The sequence below is a fragment of the Erpetoichthys calabaricus genome, chromosome 4 (assembly GCF_900747795.2).
Source record: "Erpetoichthys calabaricus chromosome 4, fErpCal1.3, whole genome shotgun sequence".
In the NCBI taxonomy this organism is placed as follows: domain Eukaryota; kingdom Metazoa; phylum Chordata; class Cladistia; order Polypteriformes; family Polypteridae; genus Erpetoichthys; species Erpetoichthys calabaricus.
Window position 1 is genome coordinate 214,680,477 of NC_041397.2, and position 15,667 is coordinate 214,696,143.

General features: G+C 38.5%; 1 protein-coding gene and 1 long non-coding RNA gene across 3 annotated transcripts in view; one reads left to right on the plus strand and one right to left on the minus strand.

Annotated features, from left to right (window-relative positions):
* The window catches only part of arhgap42a (Rho GTPase activating protein 42a), a 425,370-nt gene that overhangs the window by 134,850 nt on the left and 274,853 nt on the right, over positions 1–15,667 (plus strand). Inside the window, exon 2 of the mRNA XM_028800283.2 lies at positions 7,328–7,423. Coding sequence (XP_028656116.1) covers positions 7,328–7,423 — 96 coding nt within the window. The remainder of the gene's footprint in view (positions 1–7,327; positions 7,424–15,667) is intronic.
* LOC114650559 (uncharacterized) overlaps positions 1–15,667 on the minus strand; it is a 146,116-nt gene that overhangs the window by 20,278 nt on the left and 110,171 nt on the right. The gene's annotated exons all lie outside the window — the stretch shown is intronic.

A 15,667-nucleotide genomic window follows, 5' to 3' on the forward strand; every position in this document is an offset into this window, starting at 1 on the left:
ACGGGGGTCCGCCTGGAGCCAATCCCAGCCAACACAGGGCACAAGGCAGGGAACCAATCCCGGGCAGGGTGTCAATCCACCGCAGAACACACACACAAACACACACACACACCAAGACACACTAGGGCCAATTTAGAAACACCAATCCACCTAACCTGCATGTCTTTGGACTGTGGGAGGAAACCGGAGCGCCGGAGGAAACCCACGCAGACACGGGGAGAACATGCAAACTCCACGCAGGGAGGACCCGGGAAGCGAACCCAGGTCCCCAGATCTCCCAACTGCGAGGCAGCAGTGCTACCCACTGCGCCACCGTGCTGCCCATGGATGGAGGTGATTAATTTAAATTAAATTCTTCTAATAAACAAATTAAACCTATATAAATTGTTACTGTACTTCGTGATCAGAAATTATGAGTTTCAAGTTTTAGTCAAATTCAGCATTAAGCATTAATGACTTGGCTGAAGTAATTAATCTATGTAGCCAGTCTTATATATAAACATCTACGCATGGAAGTGTGTGTGGTGGAATCGGGGTAAGTGATCCACCTCTGAGCAAACAGAAAACTTGCTTAGCCACTAATAACACAAACGAGGCCAGCATGTCAGCAAAACGAAACCTCAGAAGAAAGACAAAGTTGTTTAGCCGCTAACATCAGCAAACCAGTATCCCTTTTACTTTTCCTCCCGCCGCTAATACACAAGCGAGGCGAGCACATCGGCAAAATGACTCCTCCTAGGAGACAGGCGCCCAGAGTAGTTCCTTTCAATTACCTGACATCTCTACATTTCAGTTTTTTTACTAAAGGTTTTAATAGTTTCTAGGACCCTGGGGTTTTTACAGCACAGGCTTACACAGCTAGTAAGAATATAATAGCTCAAAGTACAAATATGTATTGTACTTGTATTGTTATTTTCATTAACATGTTGGTCAAACTAAGTTATAAACATGCTCTACCTATGTCATTATTCTGCATATTTAAAAAATGTCCTAATATTAATTGTTGTTTTCAAAGTGATCTCACCTCCAACCATTTGAAGCATGTAGGATATAAAGAGCAGCACATATGTTTTTGTGCACAGACGTACTTTAAATAACTTTATGGTATGTCAGTACTTCAAGCAAGTGAGTATTTCAAGCAATATTCTACACTAGGGGTCTGCAAAGTTGGCCCCGGAGGCCCGTAGTGGTTGCAGGTTTATTTTCCAACTCAGTTTCATAAAGTGAACTCAATTACTGTTGCGCAAGTGATGTTAATATGTTTCAATTAAGTTGTCTCACTTTTTAAGATACCTCACCCTTAATCCCTTATTTTAGTAGCCTTAATCAGCAGCATTCACTGTTTAAAATTTCTCCTTGTTATCATTAATATACAGATGACAAAGGAACCAGCAGTTCTCCATCTGTTTATCATGAACTATCTAGTTTAATAAAATACTTGTATGAAACTGCAAAGAAAATAGTGAATGGCTGAGAATTATTAGTCCACTTCAGGCTACAAATCATTTGAATGATATCAAAAATCTGTAATATATGGATGACCTGACATTGCAGAATGAAATCACTAATAAGCGATAATATTTGTTATTGCCGAGGCTTGGTTTCTAATTAAGCAATCAGGTTGTAACAAAAATCAGCAGCTGGTACAGCCATCCAGGACTGACTTTGCAGACCCTGTACTACACTGTCCTTTATATCTTGAGATTACCAGTACTGTTATTTACAGTGTTTGTATTTAAAGAACTCTGCCTTCCCTAGATTAATATTTTAAATTAATTTCTGTGTTCTCCTGAACTTGAAGCCTCTAAATGAAGAATATTGCTAGACTCTCATCTGTCTTTAACCGATAAACAGGTTTTTCTCAATAGAGTGGCCATCATGGTATGAGTCAGATCAAAGCAAGATGATCTCTAATGCAACATTCAGTTTGTTTTTATATAGAGAGGACAAACCCATATTTTGCTATTGACATGTATTTTTTCAAGTGTATTTTATGCAGAGCCTATAAATATTGCCAAGTGCTGACATGATTGCCGTTTGATTTTGTGACTCAGTATAGCATTCATTTTTTAAGCTGGAGGATGAGGCTCATACTTGGCAAACAAAAGCAGATGAAATACAGCATTAACTAAAGTACAAGAGGTGAAGGCAGCCTCTCTTGTCCAGCTGTGACCCCCATTAAGATTTTACAACAGATTTGCAGTAAATTCTGGTTCCATGGGAAAAAACAAACATCACTTTCTCTGTTGCTACTTTTGGGTAGTTTTCTGTTAGTTACATCACACTGAAAGATAGAAGAAAGCAAAAACCTCAAGTAATGACTTTCTTCCCTTGCCAGGGAAAAGAAATATTATACTGAGGAAATCTGAGATAGCTTTTAAGTAAGATGTTTATACAACTAAATGCATTGTTATTGCAGCATTCACATACTTGTAAACACTAGTGTTGTAAGGAGAGCATTAAGCGAAACTCTCAGATTTACATATTGTTTTAACAACAATCTCTTACTTAAAAATATGGTAAGTGTACAATTGAGACTTGTCCTAGTAATGCATTACAAAACTGGCAATACTTTAAAAAATGATAAAACCTCTTAAACTGTTCTTACACCAAAACAGTTAGCAGAGAAACAATGCCATTTCTCGCTGACATCCTTTTACATCAAAAACCAATACCGTGAAAACAGCAATAATCAACACACAACATTTTTACTTGGTATTTTGCAAAGGATGCTCAATGACAACTGCAGTGTGTTAATTTATGTGTGGTAAACTGGCACCATTAAAAACTAGTCATTTTTTGTATTAAACAGTTAAGCGACAAACATTATAAATCCACCTCCATTTCACATTCTGTGAAACATTTATCTGTTGAGAATGGAAACAGAACTATTAAAGACAATTAAACAGAACTATTAAAGGAAATTAAAGTGGTTAGCATTATAAGATCAATGTTATTTACTATCCTTCTTTTGTTCTGTGTAAATGTAAAGGAAATTGTTCTGTTTTGTGGCTATATTGCATATACAGTAGTGCTAGAAAGTATATGAACCCTTTAGAATCTTCTCAATTACTACATAGTTTGGACTGAAAACACGATCAGACTTTTGCACAAGTCCCAAAACTAGATAAAGAGCACCCAATTAAACAAATGACACATAAACATTATACTTGTTCATTTATTTATTGAGGAGAAGTATCCAGTGTGACATGTTTGTGTGTGAAAAAGCATGTGAATCTTTGCTTTCACTAACTGGTGTGACCTCTCACCTGGGATAAACTGGCAGCACAGTGAAAATTATATTTTGATTTCTCTATCTCCTTCAATATCATCCAACCATCACTGTGAAGCGGTAAGCTCAGAGATATGCAGGTGGATGAGCCCATGGTGTCCTAATAATGGACTATCTGTCATGCAGACTGCAGTTTCTGAGACTCAAGAACTGTGTTTCTGATGTGAGCCACACTGGAGCACCACAAGGAACAGTCCTGTCCCCGTCTCTCTTCACTCTGTACACGTCTGACTACAAATATAACAGCAGGTCATGTCACTCGCAGCAATTCTCAGATGATTCTGCACTTATGGGGTGTATTGATAAAGGGGATGAGACAGAGTATAGGAGTCAGGTGGAGAAGTTTGTTTCTTGGTGCAAAGAAAATTGTCTGCATCTTAACATCAGCAAAACCAAGGAACTTGTTTGATTTTTACCACACCACACCACACCAAAAAGCCTCTAAGGCTCTTTTTCCTTAGAAGACTGTACTTCTTTGATGTGGAAAGTGACATCCTTCACATCTTCTTTAACTTGGTGATGGCCAGTGTGGTTTTCTACCATGTGGTGTGCTGGGCTGCTTAAATCACTTCTAGACAGACCCACTGAATCAACAGGCAAATTAGAAGGGCAGGTTTAGTTGTAGGATGCACTCTGGACCACCAGGAAGTTGTAGTGAAGGTCAGGTTTAAAGCAAAACTGAACACCATTATGAACAATGCTGCACATCCTCTCTATGACACACTAACATTGAGCACTTTCAGCCAACAAACTATTTAGCAGAATTGTGTGTCAAATGTGTACTGGGGCTCATTTATACCGGCAGCAATATTCTCGAGTATAAAAGGACAACTAACAATAATATACACAGTATAAACAGCCATGCCAGCTGTTAAATAGGGACAGACTCTGTTAAATTAATAACTTGTATAGCCTTAGTATAAATGATAAGTCATTCTTTTCACTTGGAGATGGAATGTCCTGAATATTTGAGCCACGGTAGATAAATCCTGTATTTGATAAAATAGCTTTGTGTATCCTTACTTTTACACAGAAAGCCTACTTCTTGTGAGTGTGTTTAGTGTATTCATTAAAGTACAGTTGATTATTAAATTCTACAAGTAAAGGAGGGCATTCATGCTGCTGATATCTTTGTACATTAGAAGAACATCCATCCATCCATTATCCAACCCGCTGAATCCGAATACAGGGTCACGGGGGTCTGCTGGAGCCAATCCCAGTCAACACAGGGCACAAGGCAGGATCCAATCCTGGGCAGGGTGCCAACCCACTGCAGGACACACACAAACACACCAAGCACACACTAGGGCCAATTTAGAATCGCCAATCCACCTAACCTGCATGTCTTTGGGACTGTGGGAGGAAACCGGAGCGCCCGGAGGAAACCCACGCAGACACGGGGAGAACATGCAAACTCCACGCAGGGAGGACCCGGGAAGCGAACCCGGGTCTCCTTACTGCGAGGCAGCAGCGCTACCACTGCGCCACCATGCCGCCCCATTAGAAGAACAATTCTGAAGTAAAGCCGAAGCTTATCTAGTAACGAGTGCAGATACTTGGTACAAAAGTCATAGGATTAGACACCATAGTTATAGGTGTGAAGGGTTAAGAATAATCAAGTGTTTCTTTAATGTGGGAAATGACATCCTTCACACCTTCTGCAATTGTGTGATGGCCAGTGAGATTTTCTACGCTGTGGTGTTCTGGGCTGAATGTCCACCAATCAACAAGCTAATTAAAAGGACAAGCTTAGTTATAGGACACACTCTGGACCCTATGGTTGTAGCAAAGGAGAGAGTTAAAACAAAATTGGGTGCCATTATGAACAATGCTGCACATGCTCTCTCTGACACATTAATATTGAGGACTTTCAGCCAACAAATTATTCAGCAGAAGTGCATCATGAAATGCTACTGTGACTTTTCTATTTTATTAAATTGTGTGTGTATATTTATTTATTTATTTATTTATTTATTTATTTACTTACTTACTTATCTACCTGTTTATGTGTTTATTTATTTAAAGAGCTTCTGTAAAAACATGAATTTCCAATAAGGGCAAATAAAGTTCTATCTATCTATCTATCTATCTATCTATCTATCTATCTATCTATCTATCTATCTATCTATCTATCTATCTATCTATCTATCTATCTATCTATCTATCTATCTATCTATCTATCTATCTATCTATCTATCTATCTATCTATCTATCTATAACTTGAACTAAATGCTTCTGGTAACTGTTGATCAGCCCTACACATTGGCTTGAAAGAACTTTAGCCCATTCCTCCTTGTAGAACTCCTTCACCTCAGAGATATTGGCGGGCTTCCTTGCATGAACTGCTTGGTCGTGGTCCTTCCACAAAATTACTATAGTATTAAGGTCAGGACTTGTGTGTGTACGGTGATTGTCTTGCTCCATGACCCAGTTTCTCTTGAACTTCAGTTCACATATGGATATCCTAAAACCTTCCTGTGTAATTGGCATGTACAGTTCAGAATTCATAGTCCCATCAATGATGAAAAGCCGTCTTGATCCAAACGCAGGAAAGTAGGTCAAACCATGATACTGCCACTATCATGTTTTACAGATGGGATATGGTTGTTATGCTGGAATGCAGTGTTTCTCTTTTTGCCAAAAATTGTGCTTCTCATTCAAGCCATAAAGTTCTGATATAGACTCAACCGTCCACATAACATTCTTTCAATGGCCTTCTGGCTTCTTCACATAGTCTTCTGCAAACTTTAAACGGGCAACATTGCTTTTCTTGGAGAGAAGTGGCTTTCTCCTTGCAATCCTACCATGCACACCATTGTTGTTCAGTGTTCTCCTGAAGGTGAACTCATGAACAATGACATTAGCCAATGCAATAGAAGCCTTTAGATCCTTAGACATTATCCTGTGACCTGGAATATTACATGCCTTGTTCCTGGAATGATCTTTGTTGATTGACCACTTAAGGGAAGGGTGACAATGGTGTTGAATTTTCTCCATTTGTTCACAGTTTGCCTGTTCATTGAGTCCAAACTCTTTATAACCTTTTCCAGCTTGCTGAGCATCAACAATTTTTTTTTCTGAGGTTCTTAGAAATTCTGTTTGACCAAGGCATGACACACTTCCACAAGCCTGTGTAGTGTACATCAAATTCTGATAATGAAGGCCCAGATGTATGTTCTATAAATAGGGCAGGGCTTCGCATACTTAGTTGTCCTCCCAATGATTGAAATACCTTACTTTAATTTCTCCTTCAAATGAACTGATAATCCTAGAGGTTCACATATTTTTTGAAATACATAAATGTTACATTGGATCGTTTTCCTCAAGAAATAAGTCAACAAGTATAATGTTTTGTGTTATTAGTTTTATTTGATTTTCTTTATCAAGTCCAAGGACTTGTTAAAAAAGTGTAACAATCTAATCACATTTTAAACCTATTAAATTTATGTTGAAATATAGAAAATTCTAAAGGTTTCACACACTTCTTGGCACCACTGTTTACTTATGTGAATTTCCCTTTGGTCAGTGCTAAATGATCATAGCTATATGTCATCCATATACACAAAAGGCAAAGTTTCTGCAGTCTTATAAAAAGTCTACAAAGCTGGCTGTGTCAGCTACATACATCATAGTATGTGCAAGCATAATCGCATACTAATTACTGTTATACTACAACTGTCTTTCAAAATTAGCATTATTATTTAACGCCTTGGATGATTTTCTAGACCTTTTTTTACAATCTATTAAAAATATATTTTTTTCACTAGTTCAAATGTTAGAACACTGTTTTTTTAACACGTTGATCCATATGTTATAACTTTTGTACAATCTTGTGTCTGCAACATTCAGCAAAAACAATTTGTGTTATGGTGGCATGGTGGAGCAGAGTGTTGCTGTTGTCATGATCATACAGATTTTTTCCATGTACACGTGGACAATGCAAAACTCCTTTCGGTTTTGTTTGAGTGACATTGATTTCAAAATGTTAATGCTAAAAAGGTATAACAGTGTCTTAAATGTGATGTTTTATTTCAGATCTGTCTATGGCAGTACAAAAGTTCTCCCAGTCACTTCAGGATTTCCAGTTTGAGTGTATTGGTGATGCAGAAACAGATGATGAAATTAACATTGGTAAGTCTTTCTTGATATGTTTGACTAATTTTAATGAGACTTTGATCCCTGCCTTGTAAACAGAATGTGAAAGGGTGTATGTTTTGTTTCAGATTACATTATTTAATAATGTTACTTTAATTGCTTTTCATATATACACCTGTTTATCTGTAGTTTTTAAAATACATTTGGAGCTATTCAGAGTAAATAAAGATTTCATTGTCTGCTTATTATTTGTCCACCTAATTCCAACAAAAGCCAAAACATTTTATTATTATTTTACAGCTGCGTGAAAATGTTTGCAAACCCTTTGCAGTGACATGGATTTTTGGATTAATTACTCATACAAATTTAGTCTGATTATCAACTATGTCTCAACACTAGACAAACACTGGTATTAATAACATTCACTTGTATTTCTTCTTGTCAGTACTGAAAACATTATTTAAATATTCACAGGCCACATAGTACATGAACCCTCATTTTTACTAAATGATAGAACATCCTTGAACACCAAGTGTTTTCTATACAGTAGTTGTTGAACACACTTGCAAGATGGTTATGAGGTATTGTAGTCTATTACTCCTAATAAAAGTGTTTCAGTTCATTGCTATTTATGGGATTGCTTGAGTTAACAGCTCTCTGCAGGTCATGCCACACCATCTAAATGGGCTAGAGATCTGGACTCTGACGTACCTGTTACAGAATTCAAATTTTCCTTTGTTTAAGCCGTTCTGCATTTGATTTACTCCAGTATTTCAGGTCATTGTTTTATTGCATCTCACAACGTCTGTTAAGCTTCACGTAATGGACCAGTTCCCTAACATTCTGTTGTAAAATTTCTTGCTGCAATTTTTCATTGTTCCCTCTGTGACAGCAGGCATTTCAGGCCCAGAGGCAGCAAAGCCTCCTCAAACCGTGATGCTTTCTTTGCCATGCTTTATGGCTGGAATGAGGTTTTGGTGCTTGTATGCAGTGCTTTTTACCTTCCGAACATACTGTTGTGTATTTCTGCCAGAGAGCTGAACATCTGTCTAATCTGTACACAGAACATCGTCCACGAAGCATCATAGAATGTCAAGTTGGCGCTTTGTGAACTTGAGACATGCAACAGAGGTGTTTTCTGTGGTGTCCATCCATGAACACCCTTCTTGTTCAGTGTTTTTTTTTATAATGATATAGGAACACAGAAGCAAAAACTTTTATTTTTTAGTTATTACAGGTCCTTTTCTGTTACCATAGGGTTCTTTTTTGCCTGCTTCAGCATTGCATACTGTGCTTTCCTCTGATCTTTGCAGGATGCCCTCTCCTAAGAAAAGTAGCAGCAGTACTAAATGCCCTCTATTTGTAGATAGTTTTTCTAACTGTGAGTTGATGAACACCTAATACAAAGCTTTTGTTCATTATTAATTTGCCAAACATGTAAAAAAGGTAACTTACAGCATTATGATATACTTTAATGCCTTTTTTACAGTCAAAGTACAGGCAGGTTAATGGACTTGTTGATGAATCAGAGACAGTGACACAACCAGAAACTTCTTACTTTCAAGTCCTTGGTCCAAGCAACTAAACTACATTACTCTTAGACATTTTCTATTAACATGTTCTTTTTGTTTGTTCTTTGCCAAACCCTGGACATTTTCATCTTGAAATTGGATGAAATAAAACTGGACATCTTGTCTTTAGTCAGTAGCAGATTTGATTCAAATACATGAAAATACTATTGGAGCCTGAAAGTAGGTGCTCTAACTAAAAACTTGGGAGTCTTTAATAGCTCAAAGGCAGCACCACTCTCCCAAGTCTACAGTATCGTATATTAATTGTTTGCAATTGCAGGTGAAGGCATGGTTAACCACAAAGCATGTTCCTAATTAAGCATTTACTTTGCCTTTTTGAAGTTTTATTTGTGAGTGGGCCACTGGTGCTGCTGTGCATGTCTGTAAAATACTTTAGCTACTAATTTGTGTTAGTTATCACTCTGGAAACAGTAAGACAAAACCATAAGCTGAACAAGAGAGGTCACTCATGTCTCTTTACAGATTAACCAGTTTGCTCTTTGGTGTGTTACATAAAATCATTATACCGAGTTGTTGTCACCCATACTGGAACTGAGAGCTCACATTCACAAGACCACACGTTTATGCTATATAATTATATATAAATACCGAAGCAAAATAAGTTGAGTCTATATACCAATTGAAAAAATTTATTAACTCTTTTGGTAATAACTGTTTTCCTAACCCGTCTACCAGAGCATACATGGATCCCAATCAAGGGCCTGACAGACAAGGCCCAGGGGTCCAATAGTCAGGGGGGCCCTCATGAAAAATTAAACCAACTTGATGTATGAAGTTTCTAAAGGACATAGAGAGTGAACGGAAAACGAAGACTTTGACTATACTGATAATGAATTTGCTGGGGGAAAAACAAGACAGAAACATCTGTAAGATATGTCAAGTGGTACTAACAGAAGGAGTAAAAATAATAAAGCCTTTGTCTTCTGGCGTCTCTAGGCACACAAAATGTCAGACCATGCCATGGGGTGGCTTTGTTAACTGTGCACATTCACCCTTCTCTTTTTCCAGAAGCATGGCCTACCTTCCTTCCTCCTCTCTGTTAAGCTCTTGTCACTGGCTTCCACTTAACTCCAAGTTTACAGTGTACTGTAAGCCAAAGTTGAAGAACATTTCCTGATAACCACTGAAAACTACTCCTGAGTTACATGACAACCATGCAAAGTCCTGTTGGGATTTCCCAGGGACTCCTCATCCTGTACTAACAGGTTTCACTGCAGGCTGCCCATACAATAGAGTGTGACTGTGGAGTGTCAAACTGTTTGCTGTCCCCAGTACTCTTGTGAGTCCATCCCACATTGTTTTCTAGTAGCCTGGGAGAACATTTACAAGGTTAACAAATCTACTGTCCTCAGAACATTCAGGTCAAATCCTGACACTGCCACTATCATGTTTCACAGATGGTATATGGTTCTTATGCTGGAATACAGTTGTTTCTCTTTTTGCCAAAAATAGTGCTTCTCATTCAAGCCATAAAGTTCTAATTTGGACTCATCTGTCCACAGAACATTCTTTCAATGGCTTTCTGGCTTCTTCATATAGTCATCTGCAAAACTGAAATGGGCAGCATTGCTGTTCTTGGAGAGTAGTGGCTTTCTTCTTGAAACCCTGCCATGCACACCGTTGTTGTTCAGTGTTCTCCTGAAGGTGGACTCATGAACAATGACCTTAGCCAAATACAATAGAAGCCTTTCAATCCTTAGACGTTATCCTGTGACCTGGAATATTACATTCCTTGCTCCTGGAATGATCTTTGTTGATTGACCACTTAGGCTATACTTCCTTAGAAGACTGGCGTCCTTCAACATCTGCAATAAGATGCTGCAGATGTTCTATCAGACGGTTGTGGCGAGCGCCCTTTTCTACGCGGTGGTGTGCTGTGGAGGCAGCATTAAGAAGAAGGACACCTCACGCCTGGACAAACTGGTGAGGAAAGCAGGCTCTATTGTAGGCATGGAGCTGGACAGTTTGACCTCTGTGGCGGAGCAACGGGCGCTGAGCAGGCTCCTGTCAATCATGGAGAATCCATTGCATCCACTAAACAGTGTCATCTCCAGACAGAGGAGCAGCTTCAGCGATAGACTGCTGTCACTGTCCTGCTCCACTGACAGACTGAGGAGATCGTTCCTCCCCCAAACTATGCAACTCTTCAATTCCACCCGGGGGGGGGCTATCTATCTATCTATCTATCTATCTATCTATCTATCTATCTATCTATCTATCTATCTATCTATCTATCTATCTATCTATCTTAAGGGGTGGGTGACAATGGTGTTGAATTTTCTCCATTTGTACACAGTTTGCCTGTTCATGGAGTCCAAACTCTTTATAAATGGTTTTATAACCTTTTCCAGCCTGCTGAACATCAACAACTTTTTTTTTCTGAGGTCCTCAGAAATTTTGTTTGACCAAGGCATGACACACTTCCACAAGCCAGTGTAGTGTACATCAAATTTTGATAATGAAGGCCCAGATTTATGTTCTATAAATAGGGAAGGGCTTTGCATACTTAGTTGTCATCCCAATGATTGAAATACCTGACTTCCCTTTCAAATGAACTGATAATCCTAGACGTTCACATATTTTTTCAAATATCCATCCATCCATTTTCCAACCTGCTGAATCCGAACACAGGGTCACGGGGGTTTGCTGGAGCCAATCCCAACCAACACAAGACACAAGGCAGGAACCAATCCCGGGCAGGGTGCAACCCACCGCAGGACACACACAAACACACCCACACACCAAGCACACACTAGGGCCAATTTAGAATCGCCAATCCACCTAACCTGCATGTCTTTGGACTGTGGGAGGAAACTGGAGTGCCCGGAGGAAACCCACGCAGACACGGGGAGAACATGCAAACTCCACGCAGGGAGGACCTGGGAAGCGAACCCGGGTCTCCTATATATATATATAATATATATATATATATATATATATATATATATATATATATGTATATATATATATATATTACATTGGATCATTTTCCTCAATAAATAAGTCAACAAGCATAATGTTTTGCGTTATTAGTTTTATTGGATTTTCTTTATCAAGTCCAAGGACTTGTTAAAAAAGTGTAACAATCTAATCACCTTTTAAACCTATTTAAATTTATGTAGAAATATAGAAGGTTTCTCAAACTTTCTAGCACTTCTGGTCAGTGCTAAATGATCAGAGTATCATGAACAATACCATGAGTCCATTTTACCAGTCCCATCTTTACAATATATTAAAAGTGCAAACAAACAATTGCATTCTACCATCAAGGACAGAACAAGTGCCCTATCTTTCTTTACATCTTTTTTTATAAATGAGCAGAGGTAGGTTAAGTGATTTGTTCAGATATCACTCTTTAAAACAAAAATGGGGAATGAACTGGCCATTTTGTGGTTTTTAAGAACAGCATCTTTATTACTGTGCCAAATGTTTCATCTGAGCCATACATCCATCCATCCATCCATTAATTTTCTTAATCCACTTATCCAGGGCAAGATTGTGGTGAAGCTGGTATCTATCCCAGCAAGCACAGTGTTCAAGCCCTGACCAATCCCTAGACAGGGCAGTGGCCCATTACTATATATTCAGAGAAATATGTAAAAAAGTGGAGTATATGTAGCAAGTGGATTTACTCAGGCTCAAAAATCAAATAAAAGAGTCTACATTGAGAATGATGATTTAGTTATGATCTTTTTTTAATAGTAACCTCATTTTTCAATATTTGTTCTCTAATGTGAAAAAAATGAGAAAAGGAAAATATTACCGTTCAATGAATGGTGACTTTAGCCAAGCCTGAATTTAACAGCATTTTGAATTGATTTAGAACTGCCAGCACATAATGATATATTTCTGCCTAGTCTAGTTGAGCCTTTTGAGTATTGGATGTAAACCGATCTCTGTAGAGACATACCCAGAGGTGTATTGTAGCTGGGCAGCAGAGAAAACACCACCCAACCATGTGTGAGGCAGACGGGCCAAAACAGCAACTCCTAGAAAGCTGCCATGGAAATGGGGCATGAAGCATATAACTGGTAACACATTAGGACTACATGTAAACAAAGCTGTGATGGTATCTGGAAATATTTGCTCAGGATGTTTTCATGCCGCACTCTTTACAGCTTTTAATTTCCCTTTGAAAGGGAATAATTAGGTGGGTGTGAGTGCAGCACTGTGAGCACTACATTCAGAAAACTCAGGTCTTCATTTGTAGACTGCAAGCACTGTTTTAAACAAGATTGATCTTGAGGAATTTATCAGTAATATCCCACCTTTCCATAGCAAACACCAACTTGCAGATGGTATATAACTATATTATATTGTTTCCAAATGTATTCCTACATTTAGAGTACAGTCAGGTTAAATGACTTACTCAGGGTCACAGTGGCAGTGACTGAAGTAATAGCATTATGGTTGAGCTCTTTAACTGCTGGACTGCATGGCCAGTTTTATTAGTTCTGTTTATATAGGCAATGTTCAAAGTGTAGCAGGGTGGGCAAAATAAAAGTGTGCCGCTCCTTTTGCTGTCTGTTATATTTTATTTTGTTTTAATTTATTTTTTGATAAGTAAAATCCTACTATTCAATTATATACAATACAATGATGTTTTAAAAATAAAGTTGAAAATGCAATAGTCATGTAGAGATTTGGTCATTTTTTTTCTCAAGATATTGTTTTACTTTAGCTTTCATGACAGCTGTGTCATGAGTCATGCACCATCTGGCTGCAAAGTTAACTTACATTTATAATGAATAAAATTTGTAGCAATCTTAATTTCAAGCTTTTACTCTGTTTACAGCTAGCCAAAGCTCTCAGCTTTCAGCAAGTAATTATGTGCAACAAACTGTTTTTTTTAACTGAAATTAATATAAGTTGACATTTGGGGTTAAATGAGAGTAATTATGCACATGGTAAATAGAAATTTACCACACTATGATTAAACAAATTTTTAATTTGAAGCAGCCCTGTGCTGAACTGGCATCTCGTCAAGAATGCTATTAATCTGAAGGCTAGCAGTTGTTGACATTTTTTCTACCCACCTGATATGAGAGAAGCCCAGCCTGACAAATAATGCTAGGGGCTTGCCATTCTTGAAAAATATCAGCACTAAAGGAACATCGGCTTGCCATCTGGCGATAATGTTGATTACTCCAGTAACGTTGCTAAATTTAAAAAAAAACTGCTTCCCACCTGCAGCTGGCCATTCGACTGACATACCCAACAGGTCTGCTTGGTTTAATGAATAGAAAGACAAGGTATAAGCATGTATTTTATTGAGGTATTAATTAGGTGGGATGTCCATCTTATACTAAGATCCAGGCCTTTAATGACCTCTTGGGCACAGTCATCAGCAGTGTGTCTGTTTGCGGAGAGAGTGTCGAACTTGTCGAGAGGTTTACTTACCTTAGCAGTGACATTCATGTCAGTAGACGGATTGGGAGAGCATGGGGGGGTCATGAGGTCACTGGAAATGGGTGTGTGGCACTCCCGATATCTATACAAAAGGATGAAGGTCCAAGTCTTTAGAGTCCTGGTGCTTCCTGTCTTGGTATATGTTTGCGAGACATGGGCGCTATCCAGTGACCTGAGATGAAGACTGGACTCCTTCGGTACTGTGTCTCTTTGGAGAATCCTTGGGTATAGCTTGTTTGACTTTGTGTCGAATGAGTGGTTGCTCACGGAGTCCCAAATGAGGCACATTACCTGCATTGTGAGGGAGCATCAGTTACAGCACTACGGCCATGTGGCGTGTTTCCCCAAGCGTGATCAAACTCGTAGGATCCTCATTGTTAGGGATCCAAGTGCCCAAGTGACTGGACCAGGCCAAGGGGTCACCCACGTAACACCTGGCTGTGGCAGATAGATGGTCATTTCCAGAGGGTGGGACTGCACTGTGTGTTTGCCTGGGGGGTTGCCAACCGGGATCCCAAGTTGTTTTGTCGTGTGCTGGGTGTGGCAACACACTGTACCAGTGCATGCTCCCCAACATGACTTGACTTGACTTGTCCATCTTAAGAAATGAAGATGGGAAATTTTATTAGCACCAAGTAAAACATTATGTATTGTAACATTTAATATTAAAAAATGTTTTATGAAAACATAACTGGCTATAACACTTTTGGGAAGTGTGCTTCCCTCTTGTGCCCCTGCTTTTAAGCATATAAAGGCATTGTTACATGCTGATTTTTAACAATAACAGCTTGTTTGATTAGTTCAAGTTTTATCTGCAAGAAGTATATTTGATGTAGTAACACAGATTTTTAAAAAATCAATAAGAACAACAAAATGACTGTTCCAATTTTTATTTTATTTGTTTTTGAAATATGCAAAACATTTTTCAAATTATCTGCACTAAATAGCTGCAGTCTTGTTGAAAGTAATGACCAATAAAATCAATCAAAGTTATACACTTTATGGAGTATTTATTTAGTCTTATTTTGCCTAATTTGTGCTCAAGAAAAGAAAATTCAGAAAGTGGAATTGTTCAAATATAATAGAGCATCAATAAGGAGATATGTAGAAGTGGATCTAAGGGAGCTCTCAGCTAGACAAAACTTGGCCCATGTCATACATGCACATCTGGAGATCACCTTCCTGGCTCTGACAAGATAAGTAATACCACTCTGGAACAAGAGGGGACGCTGATGCCAACCTTTTTTCTCCTCCCTCTTCCATAGTCAAGGAAAAGTGC